Below are 18914 nucleotides of genomic sequence, written 5' to 3' on the forward strand. Positions count from 1 at the left end.
GACAACTTTGTGCCGCTATGCACAGCGCTTGTTCTCCTAGATTATTCCAACAAGAAAGTATTATTGTTGCTGCACACCAATGATATGAATTATTTTGTCCTAAACCCAGGGAAAGCCTTATGTCCTAAGCACCTAAGTTTCTGCAGCTTTTGACAAACCTGGAATAAGTTAAAGCCGTACACATGCAGTTCAGGAGATGAGGAGTATAAAACCTTTAAATATCATATTCATGTAGTAATAATTTTTAAATCTATAAACTACATATATTTATATATGAAAGTGGTTGTCACTTGTCAAGATCCCAGAGCAGATGAGTTTACCTACTGACAACTGGTGTTTCTTATATTTAAGTTTAACTATTACAAATACAACTTGACAGGGCCATTTTAAAGTTATCAGTGGCTTAGATACCGTAACATTTGAGAAGTCTATATAATATCTATAGTTAACTAAATTAGACTATTGATGATATTTTCTGCAAACTTGAATCCACATCTCGCAGCAAAAATCACATATACGGGTTTCAGTAATACTAATTTTCGTTCAGACATAAGAAAGATCCATGATGAACATATTATAAAAGATCATGAGAGTACAACTAGATTCAAAATAGGCAGACGGCAATCATCAAAATGACACTCAATTAAAACCTACACATTTCTAACTAAAAAATCGAGAAAACACACCTGCATATATAATAGCATCAATACAGAGGTAAAAACAAGAGATTGTAAATTTGGACAGCTTAAATTCTTGTCCTGCAAAATCCAGCTATTCATGATGGGTTTTTTCCAGAAACATCATTTCATTTAGCAGAACTAATCAATCTCAAGAAAACAATAATTTTTCTTCATTTATTTCGCATCGAGTCAGGTTTAACAAAAGCTAGACACAATGCAACGATGCTCTATAAGCAAGCGCAGGCAAACTGAATTTATGAGACCGCAATCCACAGCAAAGCCCAGTTCTTGCTTGCAACTCAAGTGTTGTTTGTTCATCATTTAGTCATTTAATCATACAGGGAATGTACATAAAAAAATCTTTTCAGATTTACGCCAGCAAATTCTTGACTATATGGAGATCATGAAATATTAATAGAAAGTACCTGCAGTGACATGTCATTAAAACTAAACATTTTATATAAAATTAGAAAGCACAGAAGCAAACTATTTATTTCTTATTTATGTTTATATATCAGCCGGTCCAACTGGAACTGGTTGCTAATTTTCTCACAACTTTGCTGCACCTGCCTGGAATGGAACCACTAGGTGGCTATCTATAACATCCAAGCCCACAACCGAATAAGGTCATGCTAACAATTTGATATATATTAGTTGTTGACTTGTATCATAAAGACTCCAAAAACTCTTATTATTATCGATTGTTACATCGGCAGTAGCAGGTATTTATGAACGTTTCCACAAGGTGGTGTGGCCGTGTGGTCTATATAAGTTCTTTATAAAATTATAATGCACACAACACATTGATGTTTTTATTGATTTCATGTTATAGTCTCGGGATGAGAAAAAATAATAAAGAAAGTATGTAAAAGTGTACCAGGTAAACGAGTAACAACTGCTCAGCATTACCTCGTTCACTAACAGATATGTCCTATGAAATACATGTTAATATACAAAATAATAAGTTTGTAATATTTTACTTTGTGGATATGTATGATCTTCATCCTCCCATGTAGTGTTGTTTATATTATTAGAGAAGTTTAGTTACAGGAAATTTAGTTACAAGAGTCTCGGAGTCTTGTTGTTGCAATGAGTCCTGCTTTTGCCATGTCTCCTGTTGTTGCCAGACTCTATTGTTTATGATTGTGATAAGTTTCCTCACGTGAAATAGTATTATGATCAATGATATAGAGTTAACTTCTCAGCCATCATATATATTTCTTGTTTATGGTATCAGAGCCAAATTGTCTAAAGACATTTAATACGATCCTATGGCCAACATTAACCCAACATCTGGACAATCGCCGCCAACATTAACCCAACATCTGGACAATCGCCTGCAGTTTAGAATATCGGTGGATCTGTAATTCAACAAACCAAAACTACAATGCTCTCTCTCAATGGTGAGCAACTTGTTGCCATTAACTCTCACCAGCAAATACCCATAGCTCTCACAGCAAAAAATTATCCCTTATGGCGAAACCTCGTTGTTTCTTTATTTAAAGGTTACAACCTTTTTGGTTATCTGGATGGCTCAACTACTCCACCTCCACTAGGTGAAAATGGAATTTGGACGGACGCTTATACTCACTGGTTTCGTCAAGACCAATTAATTTTGTCTGCTTTTCTTGGATCTCTCTCAACTGAAGTTATGCCTTTGATGGCTGCTGCTAATACCTCAAATAAGGTATGGTCTATTTTATCTCATTTGTATGCGGATTTCTTACAGCATATAAAATCAAAACTGATGAATTGGCAATCATTGACAAGCCTACAGGGAGATAGCTGCTCCAATTTGTGCTAGGGAACATTCCCTTTCTTTTGAGGAACTACATGATCTTCTTGTCTCTTATGAGGCCTCCATGAAGCGATATGAAACTACAACGGCGAACTTGATGGCAACTGCAAATAATGCAATTCATTCTCCAGCAATGTGTTGGGCTTGCTAAGCAGGCCTAACTCCACATTAGTATGATATTATCCGTTTTGGGCCGAGACCTCACGGGTTTATTTTTAGGCACATCCCAAAAGGCCTCATTCTAATTGGAGTTGTCTGGCTGCTTATATTCTAGCAAACTGCCCCTCCCACAAACGATGTGGGACAACTCCTAACAATCTCCCCCTTCACACATCGGGCCCGACACCTGTCGATTCTGCCTCCTTCAGTGTGACCAAGCTCCCCCTCGACCCATACTGAAAGTCCATCTGGCTATCTGCTCCCCCTAGGCCCATACTGGAAGGCCCGTCTGCCTTTTTCTTGAGCCCATTCTGGGGCAAACCCATTCTGGGCAAGCCCATTCTAGGGCAAGCCCATCTGCCTCTTCCTAGGTCACTTCTGGAGCCCATCTGAGATTGTTATGGACCGTTTATAACTTGAAACTCTAATACCACGTGTTGGGCTTGCTAAGCAGGCCTAACTCCACATTAGTATGATATTGTCTGTTTTGGGCCGAGCCCTCACGGGTTTATTTTTGGGCACATTCCAAAAGGCCTCATTCTAATTGGAGTTGTCTGGCTACTTATATTCTAGAGAACTGCCCCTCCCACAAACGATGTGGGACAACTCCTAACACAATGCGCACAAAAAATAACAATTCTCAAAATCATGGTGCTTATACCAATCGCTCAAACAACAATCAAGGAGGTAATTATCGGGATAATCGTTTCAATAATTTTGGCAGAGGATGTGGGCGCAATAACTATCAGAATAAGAGTGTCTATCAAAACTCAAACAACCATAATCGACAGGCTATTGTTTGTCAATTTTGTGGAATTCAAGGCCATGTTGCTAGGCAATGCAACAAGGTTCAATTTACTGCAAATGTTGCAGTTACTCCACCTCATTCCAATGATTCTACTCAATGGTTAATGGATTCTGGAGCTTCTCATAATCTCACTTCTGATCTCAACAACCTTTCCATTCATTCGGAGTATAATGGAACAGATGAAGTTCAAATTGCAGATGGTTCAGGTTTGAATATATCTCATATTGGAAGTACTACAATTTCCCATCCATCGCGTAATTTTGTGTTATCTAATATTTTCTGTGTTCCCTCTGATCTTCGCAATTTACTATCTGTTCATGAGTTTACTAAGGAAAATAATGTTTTTATTGAGTTTTATCCATGGAAATTTGTGGTGAAGGATTAGGAGTCCGGGGATAAGTTACTTCAAGGTAAATGTGATCAAGGGATTTATCAACTTGGGCTTCCTGTTAAAGCTTCTTCAAGACCAGTTGCACATATGGGAGTGCGGGCATCTACTACTTACGGCATAATCGTTTAGGCCATCCAAACTCGAGTTTATGTTCTAGTATTATTCGTAGTTTTCAGTTACCAATTTATTCAGATTCATCTAGAAAACATTTGTCATGCATTTCTTGTTATATTAATAAAAGCCAGCAATTGCCTTTCAGAGAAACTTCCCTTGTTAGTTCTTCCTGTTTAGAATTTATTTATGCGGATGTTTGGGGTCCAACTCTTGTGATTTCTATTGATGGTTATCGATATTATTTGCTTCTAGTGGATCATTATACAAATATGTTTGGCTTTATCCGATACATCAAAAATCACAAGTTGCTGAAATTTTTCCCTTATTTCAAATCTTGTTGGAGAAACAATTTGGCACTAAAATCAAAAAATTTTACTCGGATAATGGTGGTGAATTTATGGCACTCAAACGATATTTATCTTCTCATGGTGAATTTATGATACTTCTGCACCTCACACTCCTCAACAAAATGGCACTGCCGAGAGGCGTCATAGACAAATTGTTGCAATGGGATGTACCTTACTTCATTATGCTTCTCTGTCTTGCCAGTTTTGGTCTTATGCTATGGAAACTGCTGCTTATCTTTACAACTGTCTTCCTTCTACAATATTACGAGGACATAGCCCATTTGAAATGATGTTCAAAAAGACCCCAAATTATGAGAAATTACGTATTTTTGGGTGCTTGTGCTTTCCTTGGTTAAAACCATACTCGGAGCATAAGTTACAGCCTCCATCTAGAGAGTGTCTCTTTCTTGGATATGCACCTGGTCAGAGTGCTTATCGCTGTTATGATTTAGTTAATAAACGTATGTTTATTTCTAGACATGTGCGTTTTGATGAGTTTTCTTTTTCTGGGAAGAATTTCTTCTTCAATGATGAGAGTAATTCATTGGTTCGGGAACGTGCTAGTGTTGATAATCTGATCTCTCCAGTTGTTATTAGTAAAGTCGCATATGACAAGGGGTCGCAAGAGAAGTCACCTATAACACCAACCTTTCAGCATGTTACTTCAAATGAAATCACACCATCATCTCTAAATTATCGATGTTCCGGTTCTTGGCAGCCTGACCAGCCCTCTTTGCCACCTGATTCGAGTCAGACCTCTTCACAACGTTCACTTGTGCAATCACCTGTCCATCTCCCGGAATCATTTGATGATGTGTCCGTGGATAAAATTCAGCCCCTTACACATGTCAATACAGATATACCTCCTGATCGTGTACATTCAATGACTACTCGTTCGATGAATAATATTTACAAGCCAAAACTATACAAATCATATGCAGCGACGAAGCATCCGCTCCCTGATCTAGTCGAACCAACTTGTGTTTCTACAGCCATCAAAGATCCTAATTGGCGTATGGCTATGTCCGAAGAGTTTAATTCTTTACTCCGGCATGGTACTTGGGAGTTAGTTCCATCTTCTTTGGCTACAAATATTATTGGTTGCAGATGGGTATTTCGATTAAAGCGTAAACCTGATGGCTCAATTGACAAATATAAAGCACGTTTAGTGGCGAAAGGATTTCATCAACGACCTGGTTTAGATTATATTGAGACTTTTAGTCTGGTTGTCAAACCTGTTACGATTCGTTCAGTTCTAAGTATAGCTTTAATGTATAATTGGCAGATTCGTCAACTCGACGTGAGTAATGCATTTCTCCATGGTTCTTTATCTGAGGTCGTGTTTATGCACCAACCTCCTGGTTTTGTGGATTCGATGTATCCTTCACATGTTTGTCGTTTACGAAAAATAATTTATGGATTACGACAACCTTTCAGAGAGTGGCATATTGCTCTTCGCAATGCATTGATTGAGCTAGGATTTATTCAGTCCAAATCAGACACTGCGCTATTTTTATATCATCGTGGTTCTGTTCACTTATTCCTTTTAGTCTATGTTGATGATATTTTATTTACCGGGAGTGATAACAAATTGATTGTCATTATCATTGCGAAATTGAGTGAATCTTTTGCTTTGAAAGATCTTGGCCAGTTGTCCTATTTTTTGGGAATCGAAGTTCTTCATTGCAAATAAGGTTTGTTTCTTTCTCAACACAAGTACATTAGTGATATCTTGCATAGACATCACATGGAGGGTACAAAATCATTGTCTACGCCTATGGTATCAGTTGGATGGAAAGGTCAGTCTACAGATTCTCTTTGTGATGAGAAACTCTATCGTCAGGCTATTGGTGAATTACAATATTTGGCCTTCACTAGGCCTGACATTGCTTTTGCAGTTAGTCGTTTAGCTCAGTTTGTGTCCAAACCAACAGAAGAACATTGGATTGCTGTCAAATGTGTGCTTCGATATTTAAAGGGAACTCTTGCTCATGGTTTGCTTCTTAAACAACAACCTTCAAATGTGCTACGTGCATATTCAGATGCCGATTGGGCAGGAAATCCAACTGATAGGTCTTCTACATCAGCATTTGTTATTTTCTTGGGGGATAATCCTATATCATGGAGTTCGAGAAAGCAACGGGCAGTTGCACGATCATCAACTGAGGCTGAGTACAGGTATTTGGCTACAACAACTTCAGAGGTTAGATGGATTCAAAATCTTTTTCATGAACTACGTCTTTCTCTGCGTGCTCCACCAGTCTTGTATTGTAATAATATAGAAGCTACTCATTTGTCTTTGCATCCAGTTATGCATTCTCGTATGAAGCATATTTCTATCGACGTTCATTTTGTGCGTGATATTGTGGCCAAGGGTCTTATCTTGATTTCTCATATCAGAACTAAAGACCAGCTTGCTGACTTGCTCACCAAAGCCTTACATCGAACCCGGTTTCAGTTTTTGAGATCCAAAATAGCCATTGCTGATGGCACGACCATTTCGAGGCGGCGTATTAGAGAAGTTTAGTTACAGGAAGTTTAGTTACAAGAGTCCTGGAGTCCTGTTGTTGCCATGAGTCCTGCTGTTACAAGGATTCTCCATGTCTCCTGCTGTTGCCAGACTCTATTGTTTATGATTGTGATAAGTTTCCTTACGTGGAATAGAACTGATCCTATTGTTGTACTTGTTAATATCTTCTCATATGTTGTACTTATCATACTCCTTTGTAAGCTCTATATATAGAATATTCTGATCAATGATATAGAGTTAATTTCTCAGCCATCATATATATTTCTTGTTTATGTATAACTTAACTCAATTTTTAACATATTATTTTTAAAATGTATATAATAAATCAATTTATGTCATTGTTATTAATTTGCATCTCAGATCTCACTTCCTACTTCTTGAAGAGTGATGCTACATTTCAGGAATATAAATTTCATTTCGAACTAGCACATTTCATTATTCATACTTGTTGAATGAAACAGAGAAGTGAATGAGCTAGTATTACTCATAGATCTTTATTTAATTTCATTCAGTGTAGGAGAAATTTCAGATATGAACATTTCAGGAAAGCTAATATATATAGTTGTCAACTTTCTAAGAAGATGTATGAGAATGCCAAAGCTAGTAAGCTGACAACAATTCACCTCCTCTGGAAGTTGAACCTACCAATAGCATATGCAAATATAGAAGCAAACAGAACAGGATATAGAATTAACATAGCACCGACTAGAGGTAAACGATCACGATGAAATCCAAAATAATCTCTTAGGAATGCAGACACTGCTTTCGTTTCTCCAAACACTATTATCTCCTTCTCTATATCGCCATATTGAGACGATAGCATGCCGTTCAGTGTCCAAGATGTTGGCATCAGATAATACAACCATTTCCACCACTTGGGAATTTGCTGCAATAACAACATGATAATTGGTTGTAAGTTCTTTGTTTGGCACTGGCAGATGAACAAATTTGCAAGTGATTAGCACAGAAGAATGAAGGCTTACTGGTAGAGGAATTATAAATCCAGAGAACAAATTTAGCATCGTATAGGAGGAAGAACTTATAACGGCAGCTAGTGGGTAGCTCGGTGTTAATGAAACCAGCATCATTCCCATGTATGTGAAGTACATCAATGTGCAGAAGATGGAGTAGAAGTACCACAACACTTTGTAAGCTGACCAAAAATATCCAATCATCGGATATGTGATAATTACATATACAAGTGATAGGACGAAGATGTAAGGAACTTCAATTGTCACCTACAAAATTGATTCACATTTTACTTGAGAAAAGCTAGGTCGGAAATGTCTTGGTAATCAAACTGCAAGAAATTGAAAATTAAAAAATTACCTGTGCAAGTCCATATGCCCAAGGAGCATACATCCCAGCAAATCTTTCACGATATAGAACATTTCGTTCTGTGGTGACATAGGGTATTACTGAAGAAGAATTGTTAATGCCACAGAATATTGTAGCGCTAAAGATCAACCCAAGCATATTAAACAAACTCTGTTGATTGTCTCTGTCATGTAGAAAATGAAAATATCAAATAAATTTGTGTGTGCATGGATTAGACTGTCTGTTTCAAGTAAAGCATAAGAAAATACATTGCAGTCATGAAAGAAGAAATATGACACTCCCGTACAATGTTAAATCTTATTTGTGCTCACTTGTGTTTTACTTACATTTTCTTCCCTTGATCCCAGAAGACTAGGCCAAAAAGAAAAGATGAAAAAATCATAAACATTAACCGCATCAAATTATACGAAGGGCTTCTCCAGTAAGATAAGTGTTGTTTCCACAAGCAAGATTTGAACTGTCCCCAACTATTTTGAGAAAAGCGGGTTGGAAAAAGCAGCTGTGCGGAACCTGGAGGTGGAATACTTAAGCTTTTCACCAATTCCCTATTTCTCCTGAATATGAAGTGACAATTAGTGTATCAGGCCGTTGCAATAAATTTTCAGACAATTTTTTAAAGAATTAATATTGGCTTGATAACCACTCTATGTTAACTAGACCAAGAATGCCCATTTGGCAGAATGTTGTTGTTTAAAGAACAAATTTAAGGATTACTTGACGTGGACTCACTCGTGCAAAGCTGAACTTTGGTAAACTTGCGCAAAATCTAGACCAAGTTCAGCTTCTGCTGTTTTGGAAGTAACCTCCAACATCCACGTTGCTGGATTATAGTTCTTACTTATGCTTGCTACTCCTGGGATCCTCTGTTATTTTTAAATAAATGTAAAATTATTAAAGAAAGTTGAGAAGTATTGTCATGCCAGATAATGGAGAACGTCAAAAAAAATATGATTGTTCTGTGTAGAAAACTTGCCTCAAAGTACTCGATAACTTCACTTGAATTTTGACCCAATAATCCAGAGTAGATCACCCGTCCACCAGATTTCAATAGAATTAGCTGCATAGGAAGAATGTTATTGAGAGGTTGGATCAGTGTACATGTTGTGGACATCCAGAGGCTGGTACTAAAGAGGGTTAGATGCCAGCCTACTGGATACTGGTAAAGATCTATTTGCTTATGACAAAGACATGAGTTCAAGTCCTCATGAGTGGTAGGGTGTCTTTAACAAGCCCAGTTGCAGTTCGGAGAAAGAAGAAAGAGGCAACTAGGATAATACATGAGATCTGCACTACAATGTTGATGTTTCGAATTCTAACTGAAACTTAGGGAAGTTCCGTAGATAAACCACAATGATTACAAGTACAGTACCAGACGAACTGAACTTCATTTCATGAAATTATATCTTGACATTAGTTGTCATGACAAAACTGTTTTTATATTTTCTCACGAACTTCCAGTTTCTACTTACCTCATCAAATGCTTCAAAAATGTCAGTACTTGGCTGGTGAATGGTGCAGACAATTGTTCTTCCAGTATCAGCCACATTTTTCACTGCCCTCATGACAATAGCAGCTGCCCTTGCATCCAATCCAGTTGTAGGTTCATCCATGAACAAGATGGAAGGGTTAGCAACAAGCTCCACAGCTATGGTGAGGCGCTTGCGTTGCTCAGTTGATAAACCACTAACGCCTGGAATTCCAACCAAAGCATCCTTGAGACCGTCAAGCTCAACAGTCTGAAGAACATCTTTTACAAACTTCTGCTAATATATTAAAGCCACAAATTAGGGACTGCAAGGAACAGAAAAGGACAATAGGTGTAAAAAGGAGCACATTTTAGGAGATTCATAGACAAGGATTGTACATATTTAGTTTTTGCATTAATCTGAGGATGTAGACGTAACCAAGCAGAAAACGTTACTGATTCTTCAACAGTTACTTGTGGAGAATGTATGTCAGTTTGTTCACAGTACCCTGAAATCCTTGCAAATGTCTCTTGGATTTTAGGGTACCCTCCAACCTTAATATCTCCTTTGATGGTCCCACAGGTTTTTCTTCCAGCAAGAACATCAAGAAGTGTTGTTTTCCCAGCTCCAGTGACTCCCATTAATGCTGTAAGAACACCTGGTCTGAGTGCACCAGTTATATCATGAAGAATTTGAAGCTTTTTCTGACTAAACCCACGCTCTCTCATTTCCTAACAATCATACACAGAACAGAAGTAATAAATTATAAAAAAGCCTAGCCTGATCTACAGTGACTTGCGCAGATGAAATTCGGTTCAATGTGATTACCGAAGGGGCATCCACATAATATTGCACATCTTGGAACACTAAGCTAGTGGGTTCAAAAGGTAGAACCGCTTTTCCTGTAGAGTTATAAGAGTCACCCTTGTTATATTAACAAACAATTCAATCATAAGATCCATGGTTGAGACAGGAACCTAAATATCTAACCTCTGTTGCTACATTTTTCTTCAACATGGAAATCAGTGTTGCTGAACTCTTCACTTCGTTGTATTTGTGAGAGCTTTACACTGGACACAATAGCTCGAGAACCAGGAGCTGTATCAGATTAAAAATGCATTAAGTATCTTTTCTCCTGCTGATTCTCATGTTGGTAATTTAAAGACAAACTTACGATTTAAGAAACTTAAGGCGAAGATGAATCCAATGTTGAAGAATAATATGAAGCCGGATAAAACACTAATTGATATCCAAAAGAAATGTCCATCAAAGTTTAAGCTGCGGCTCTCGAGGGTTGTTATTCCTATCGGTACATCTGTGGAACCCAGCTACAGAAGAAAAGTTGGTAATCAGAGAACGGATAAGTGATATGCTTTTACTTAGAATATACAGAGCACTGATGCTCGTTATGTAACTATGAACTTATGTGATATAACTTGGAAAAATCAAATTGAAATCGGAGTGTTGTTTTCATATTTTTCCACAAAAAAGGGAGCACCTATAGACAATAGTATCGGACAGAAAACAGGTTTTTGGCTTAATAGGCTCCACTGATGTCTAAAAATGACATAATAATCAGTAGGCAAGCATACAGAGAAAGTTGAGACTCGCTAATGATCCTCAAGGCATGTTCAATACAAAGTATTATTGAATGTCGCTAATGATGCTGAAGGCAAATTCAGTAAAAAGTCCTACTGAACCTTGAAAGCACTAAAGATCATGTAAGTAAATGGTCTGCTAATTGCAATATGCTCGAGTTAACAAGCAATGAGGCTCGTGGTTTTATGATAAGTTGGACCACTGAACATTTGTTAACTTTTAATACTATGAAAAGGTGTTCCACCTTTGTTGTTACATTTTTTTCATGAGGTTATTTGTTATAATGAAATACAAATGAAAAATGTTGGTTTAAATTTTGTTGTGTTTATTAGATGTTCCTGCATTAAAATGATTTTTTCTAATTAACCGCAGGAATTCAAAATACTCTTTTAACATAAAACTGTTAAAAAATTCTACCAAGAGCTAATCTGATGTTATAATTAGCTGACTCAAGAATAACACTAACCTTTTGCCATCTTGGAGCAAGAAATTCATTTATAGCCAGGCCTATTTCACCGTATGATAATGGAGATAACCAAAATGCCCATTCCAGCCACAATGGCATGGAGGCTGAAGGAAAAAAAAATAAGTTTAGACATTTACCTTGCTAGTGACAAAAGAAAATATAGAAACTTACATTTTGGAATGATGAAACCGCCAAATAACAATACAACTAATATTGACAAACTAGCAGTGGTTGTTGAAGCAACCACGGTCTGAAGGACTGATGCTATGAAACGAAACATGGAGATTGATGTCCAGTGCACGGAAAAAAGCAAAATTAAATGTCGGAAAAACCTATAAATAAGAATATTATATAAGGTAAGTATTTTTTAAAATAAGCTAACCATTTAGGTAATTAAAGAGGAAACATAAAAACTACATCATTTGAAAGTCACCTCCCTGGCTCAGGGCTGTACCCAATGACATAGTAAGTTAGAAAAACCCATATAACAGATTCCAAAAGTGATAGAGGAATTTTCAGAATTGCAGCTGAAATTGCGTAACCCCAAGCTGGGTAGAAACACAATTCTCTTTGTTTGTAAAAAACTGCAAGTCTTGCTACAGTCATAGAAACCTCTGGAAATCCATCAACCAGGATAATGACAAGAGAGTAGAAGAGTGCACCCAAATATTTGTCAGCATCTAAAGCATCAACATTCATCCTAGAGCGTAAAAATACAGTCATGGTAACAGCTGCAATAATGATAAGCTGCCACGAAAAAAATCAAAAATATATTCTTTAATACATTACAAGCACTGGCATAACAATGTCAGGATTTTGACATAATAAGAAAACCAATTAATAAATTTAACTAGATATTAATATATTAGAGGACAACCTGAGCTGATTTAAAGATGTAAATGAAAGAGTTCCTCCTCATCAGAAGAAATTCTCTTGACATGCATGCTTTAAAGAGGGTCCATTTTGAAAGGGAGTAAACACTAAATGAAATTGAATTGTCATGGCTCTTTGACATTAGAATTTTTTCCGAAATCTCCTCGTCCAATTTCTTCCCAAAGGGAGATTGCTTGAACTTTTCATAAAATGTTCTGACAGAAACATAACTATGAGCATGTTCAGTTTGGTTCCAGTACTGCGCTTGGTCTTTTCTTGAGATAACCTGGCATAGAGTCGAGGTTAGATAATGTTCGCAGTGGATGAAAAAGATATCAACGAGATATGATGAAATTACCTCCTGAAGGAAGTCAGCTACTCCTTTCCTTTCAGGGCATTTAAAGCCACAGCCCTCAAAAAATTCCAAAATGTGACTACGGGATCCATGATACACAATCTTACCTTCTGCCATCAGAATAACATCATCAAAAATATCAAAGGTTTCTGGTGCAGGCTGAAGAAGTGACACAAGTACAGTAGCATCTGTGATGTGAGCCAGTTGTTGGAGACATGAAATTATCTGATAGGTAGTCGAACTATCCAAACCGCTAGATATTTCATCCATAAAGAAAGCTCTTGTGGGGCCAACAATCATCTCCCCTACAAAAATGAAGATATATCTGTTTGTAACCATGACCTTTATACTAACATGCACTTGTAGTTACTTCCTGAAGTTAGATTGCTAATTTACGTAAGGCAGGAGTTTTCATCAAAAATTGAAAGCAGTGCATGCATGTTACCTGTGGTCAATCTTTTCTTCTCACCACCAGATATGCCTCTTTTCATTGCATTTCCAACCAGAACATCAGCGCATGTGTCAAGGCCAAGGATCTTCCGAACCAATGAAAGGAGGAAGAATAAAATTAATCCAATTGCATTAAACAATCTAAAAACTAAGTCCAAGTGAAAAAAAAATTACTTTTACAATGTAGTTGGTCTGAAGAGTTTCCTTTTGCCCTTCAATAGAGATTGCCTGAAATATATAAAAAAAAAACTATTTTCATACACTTGACAAGGGTAATGAAAGTTTAAATTATATAGTTATATATTTCTGGTCATCCAATGAGAAATCTTGTGATAACAGCACTGTAAGAGAATTTGGCCTTTAGGTATGAAACTTGTTGGTGCTGGGTTGATGACCTTCTATTTCTTCACTCAGAAGTCTTAGTGAAGCTACATCTAAGGATGGATCCAGTTCAAGTATAAAAAAACACAGTAAAACACTAATGTACGTATGACATGAGGTATTGACTGCGGAAAATTGGACATGTGGAATACTATAGACAAAAATACCTTCATAAAAATATCTATATCTGGATCTGGAAAAATTCCTGCCTCCTTTTCCTTTCTGCCAACCTCATCCATTATCTCTAAGCAAGGAAAAAAGTGAATAACAATTACATTACTACTACAAGATTCTTAGGAATATGAAAAAAAGTTTTTTCTGTGATCATGCAGGCTTACCTGCTCGACTTCCAATACCCTGACAACAAGCTGAAAAGTTAAGTGTTTCCCTAACTGTCATTTCGGAGATATGAAGATCATTTTGGCTGACGTAAGCAGAAGTTTTCTGTGGAATGATATCTTTGAGGTTGTAACCATTGTAGGAAATATTTCCAGTCATCTGCAAAAGAGAAAAATCAAATAAGAAAATGGTAATGAAATTAGTATTACTACAATCAATTAGAATTCAAAGTCGTTCAAGAGGCAGACAATATACCTACACTGAGCAAAAGTGTTAAACTAAATAAGTTGGTAAAAACCTCAACTTTCCTATTCGAGAAATCCAATTGAAACATATTAAAAAAAATAGATGCACAAAGTATAGGTAAACATCCTACATTTGGCTGAAATATTATTTTATAAATAGTTCTTTGATTCTAATTGTTTTATACAGTAAAAGCATCCAGAGAAAAATATGATCAATCACAGAGACTTTCACATCATTTAAAATTAAGTTTTTTAAAAGGTCCTACTCTGGCATCATTTGTGAAGTGATGAATATAATGTGTCAAATGTCAATGCTCCCTTTTGAGATATATTTAACCATTCAAATGCAACTTTAATCTAATTACTATATCGCTGTTCTTTCAATGGCCTTGTCTGATAGTAAAGTCCCTAACAATGTGGTACAGGCCGTATTCCAAAGCAATGGAAACATGCCCCAGTAATAATAAGTCATGTAATTAGATCTCTGCGTAGTTCTACCATTTTTTCATAGGCATGCAGAGTTATAAAAATAAAGTTGAGGAACCTTTAGGGACTTGTCTAAATTTCCTGAAAGCGCTTTCAAGAAGGAGGTCTTCCCACATCCAGGAGGTCCTAGCAGTAAAGTTATTCTGCAAAGAAATAAATTATTTGGTTAGTTGAGGGTCTCACTGAATAAACCTTAATAAACCTTGTTAATGTGATTTATAAACTAAATAACAGCATTGTTTATTTTACATAAGAATATCAGTGTGCCAGAAAGTTGTCGGTTCACGTAAAATGATATAGACAAGTTTCAACTAAACTGTTAAGACAGTTGATGCGCTTCTCTTTCGAGTTACATTAAAATTCATACAGGACATATTTCCATGAAAGAATGGAGTAACTATGGACTAGATAGAAGTTTAATGAGCTGGTTCCAGAACCAAGGCAATGTATGTAATGATAGTCAGCACAACTAAGAATAGACTAATGAAGGAGCACATAAAACTGATAAAATGGTATGCAGGTATAAATAGAAGAAAAAACAATTACAAATAAACGTAGTCCCAGTTATCTAGTTTATGCATACTATATGAAGGGCAGTTATTTTAATCTGAATAAAAAAAGACTTTATAAGAAGCAAATTAAACTGGCATTTTCAAATAATGAAACTAATGTTTGGCTCCTTCCACATATCAAAGAACAGTTAATTGCGAGTCTTTGCAGGTTCAAATGAGTCGAACTAATATGATATGTTCAGTTGTGTACCTTCCAGGCTTAATAATACCACTAATGTCATCAATGATATTTATCTTGGCCGTCTTTGGCTTTGATCCAGGTAGCTTAGCAATATCCTGTTAAACTCAATATTAAATAAGAAGTAATAATACATTTCCGCAGGATATAGCAGATTACTTGTAAAGGTCAAGAAACAACACATCTAAAACAATGCAAGAAAGACATTTCAATTTTGTTATAGTGCATAGTCATAAACACAAGAGACAAAGTGGTCACCGTGCTTCCTACAACTAACATATGTATTTGCAGAGCATGCAGTTTGAAGGTTAAAACAGGAGTTCGCTGTATTGCTTTGGAAGTTTGGCTTGGTTATCAAGAATAATGGGATAGATATGGTATAGAAAAACAGCCCTATATCCTTTAAATTTTATCTCCTTACGCAACCAACATACAATTTTTATATTGCATGATGAATACATATGACAAACAAAGAATCTCTTGTTTACTTGAAAGAAAAATTAGAGACTTACAGAAATCATGTTTTGTAGAGAATTCCATAGAGTTGGGAGGGGCTTGCCATGAACTACCTCGCACTCCGCTTCCACATGCATATTTGTATATTTCACCTCAACTGTAGGTAACCTCACACCAACTCTGCAATAATTTGTTAAAATTTTAACCCAGAAAATGCAGTTTGCTTGCTTGCATGCATTACATTGACATATTAATCAGTCAAAAGAAAAGAGCGCCTACTTGTCTATTCTTTTCTTAATTTTTTGCAACAACTGAAGGTTGTCATGTTCGGCATGCTTGACGAGCTTCTCAATAAACATATGACGTTCTAAAGCACCAAGCTTAGTGGCATCAACTACCTGCATCATTTTAACATCAGGTGTGTTTTGATCGTCCTCATCAAAAGACGATGACCTCGAGCTTTTGAAAGTAGAGAGTCTAGCAATTTCAGCACATTGTTGGGATTGATGATCCTCACCATTGTAGTCCAAAGAACTTAAAGAGATATTATTTCGAAAACTAGAGCTAAGATGCCCGAAAGTTGATCTCAGGCTTCTGCCAATGTCTGATAGCTCTGTTCTTAGTGACTCTTTTTCGTTGCTACCATCCAACGGAGCCATACTGGATTAGAGCTTTGAACTAGCAGGGTAGGAAGAGAATTACACACATACATATACACAAGCGTAAATCGTAATGTTTGTGTGCTTGGTGTGTGCGGCCAATCTTATCCTAATGGACAAAGGAATGACAGGTATCTAACATTCTGAAAATTTGCATATTTCAGTTAGGAATATTTAATAGACATTGTTCTAGGACATTCTGCTTGTTTGTATTTATTTTTATGAAGAGAGCGTTCGGCTAATGATTATTTAAAGTCAGAATGTTGTCATTACAGTATAACTGTACAAGTTTAACTGATAACAATGAAGCATACACCACATGTGACTAGGCAATTAAAAACACTTAGGTCATATTCGTTTATGGAATTATAATCCCTGGACTATTAAACTTATTTACTTGGATATTCTCTTGCATTTCATCCTTGTGTTATCCGATGAATTTTTTTTATAAATATTTTAGTTCATTTTTGTGGGATTATAATATGTAGTAAAATGGAAGTAGAAAGTGATCAAAACTTGCTCTAGGATTGTTTATTAGCAGAAAGTCCTTAAAAGAAGTGGTGCAAGGGTGTGTTCATGTGGGGGACAAGGTTAGGACAAAGTTCTATACTGAAGCCGGCCATCAGGCCCTTGTGATCAGGAATTGGTAAACAAATTAAGTTTGACTATTAGTCTGGAATGCCAGACTATGTATTTTAGTACTCCATCAGGAAGAGTATAAGACCAATGTGATGCACAAACATACAGAACAGTGAAGTATTTTATAGGTATTTTGTGGTTTCAGAACAACTAATACCAGGAGTCGGTGCAAGGATGGTTCGTTTTATTGTTTTTCCACACCTCTTGTAAGGCTAGATGGTGGAAGAAACAAAGAGGATACCGTGCAGATCAATGGAATATAGACTCTCTGCTACCCAGCAACTACAATCCATTAAATTAATTATAGAATAGGATGTAAAGAGACAAGGTTGGGTACATGCAGACATAAGAAATATCCATAGAAAATCTGAGCAGAATTTGGGAAGTCATCCATCTCGATCTGCACAATACATAATTGTCTTTTTCAGTAGATCCAAAATTTAAACTGAAACATGATTATTTATTTAATATTGGACATGCAAATAATGCGTTTCTTAATCAGTTGGACTTGTAGTACCTTGTAGTTTCAAACCAGAGATCATCGCTCCGCCATATTTGCAATAGTAAACCACATATAAAAGTTTTCTGCAACATTTTAATATCATAAGTACCGCGGTTGATGAAGTCATAATTAAATGATTACACAAAATAAAAGGTAAGTGAGCAACAACCTGCACCGCTTTTCCCATCTGAATAAAGCTTATGGCCTCTCACGGTTCTAGACCCGCTTCTGAGAACTTATCAAGGAGTCCTGAATTCTCTCTTGACTCCTAGTCACTTTAGCCCATTTACTGATAAAATCCATGAATGCCACCTTTAGAGCTCCCCGGTCCCCATTCAGACAAACCAAGACTTGTTAAAATGAAACTTTATTTGCTAAATTTTAGGCCTCAAACAACATAAAAAACCGACCATGGTAGTATGTCAAAAACTGAGATCCTAGGACCAAACTTAACCTCCTAAGCACAGGCTCAATCAGTTTCTTGAAGCTGCAAGTGGGCAAAAGTTACATGCTAAAATCAAAAATAAAAATTTGACCGAGACTCGTTCCTCGCATAAGAAATGTCATTTGGATCAGACAGTCATTAAGTCATACAAGTAATCTGCATTAATGCTACTTGTAATTTTATTGTTTGGAAATTATAAATTAAAAAGTGGGAGTTACTGACTTGAAATCCTGTTAGCTAACTTACGTAATGTTTTATTTACGTTCCCCCCAGTTGTTCATTTGAATGGATTTCCCCGCGTGTTTTGTCCCAGTTTGCATCAACTTCCAAATAATAATATAAATAAATATAAGAGGTCAAGGGTGCCTTTGGAATTGCGGTAGGAGGAGGAGCTGGCTTGGTAAAATTTAAAAAAAAATGCTTTTTCCTTTTGAAAATTGATGTTTTTTAGGGTAAGCAGAGCATTAGAATATTTGAAATCTGAACCTAAATTATTTTCCATATTCAAATAATAGGATTACCACGTCTAAACCAGACTTCTAATAAAATATTAAATCAGAATTCAATTTTGCAAATCATAATTTTTTTCATGAAAATAGCTCAAGAGTTTTGTAGTTTTTTCTCGAAAAATTAAATAA

The 18914-nt window shown here is 36.4% G+C and overlaps 1 protein-coding gene and 1 long non-coding RNA gene across 2 annotated transcripts; both read right to left on the bottom strand.

The window, feature by feature from the left end:
• Nucleotides 1–7335: 7335 nt before the first annotated feature.
• Nucleotides 7336–16696, bottom strand: LOC141663697 (pleiotropic drug resistance protein 3-like). The gene is made up of 24 exons (XM_074469489.1): nucleotides 16311–16696; nucleotides 16088–16211; nucleotides 15588–15673; nucleotides 14884–14968; nucleotides 14094–14253; nucleotides 13923–13999; nucleotides 13549–13602; nucleotides 13370–13460; nucleotides 12928–13229; nucleotides 12574–12855; nucleotides 12130–12443; nucleotides 11868–12028; nucleotides 11697–11800; nucleotides 10806–10959; nucleotides 10622–10729; nucleotides 10460–10533; nucleotides 10030–10362; nucleotides 9635–9925; nucleotides 9139–9222; nucleotides 8895–9028; nucleotides 8492–8719; nucleotides 8157–8328; nucleotides 7811–8065; nucleotides 7336–7713 (listed from the first exon to the last, which is right to left on the bottom strand). The coding sequence occupies exons 1-24, from the start codon at nucleotides 16688–16690 to the stop codon at nucleotides 7447–7449; spliced, it is 4320 nt and encodes a 1439-aa protein (XP_074325590.1). The 5' UTR covers nucleotides 16691–16696; the 3' UTR covers nucleotides 7336–7446.
• Nucleotides 16697–16704: 8 nt separating this feature from the next.
• Nucleotides 16705–18643, bottom strand: LOC141663699 (uncharacterized). The gene is made up of 4 exons (XR_012551603.1): nucleotides 18523–18643; nucleotides 18001–18318; nucleotides 17847–17914; nucleotides 16705–17729 (listed from the first exon to the last, which is right to left on the bottom strand). It is a non-coding gene; the product is annotated as an uncharacterized LOC141663699 (long non-coding RNA).
• Nucleotides 18644–18914: the final 271 nt, after the last annotated feature.

This window comes from Apium graveolens, chromosome 6 (assembly GCF_009905375.1).
Source record: "Apium graveolens cultivar Ventura chromosome 6, ASM990537v1, whole genome shotgun sequence".
NCBI lineage: Eukaryota > Viridiplantae > Streptophyta > Magnoliopsida > Apiales > Apiaceae > Apium > Apium graveolens.

Bases quoted from the DNA above. Each gene is read 5' to 3' on its own strand.
- LOC141663697 (XM_074469489.1), bottom strand. From the start codon at position 16,690: ATGGCTCCGTTGGATGGTAGCAACGAAAAAGAGTCACTAAGAACAGAG. The intron at 10,960-11,696 runs GTTAGTGTTATT...TTTCTTCTGTAG, and splicing joins TTGCTCCAAGATGGCAAAAG to CTGGGTTCCACAGATGTACC. The intron at 8,720-8,894 runs GTGAGTCCACGT...CTTCATATTCAG, and splicing joins CAAAGTTCAGCTTTGCACGA to GAGAAATAGGGAATTGGTGA.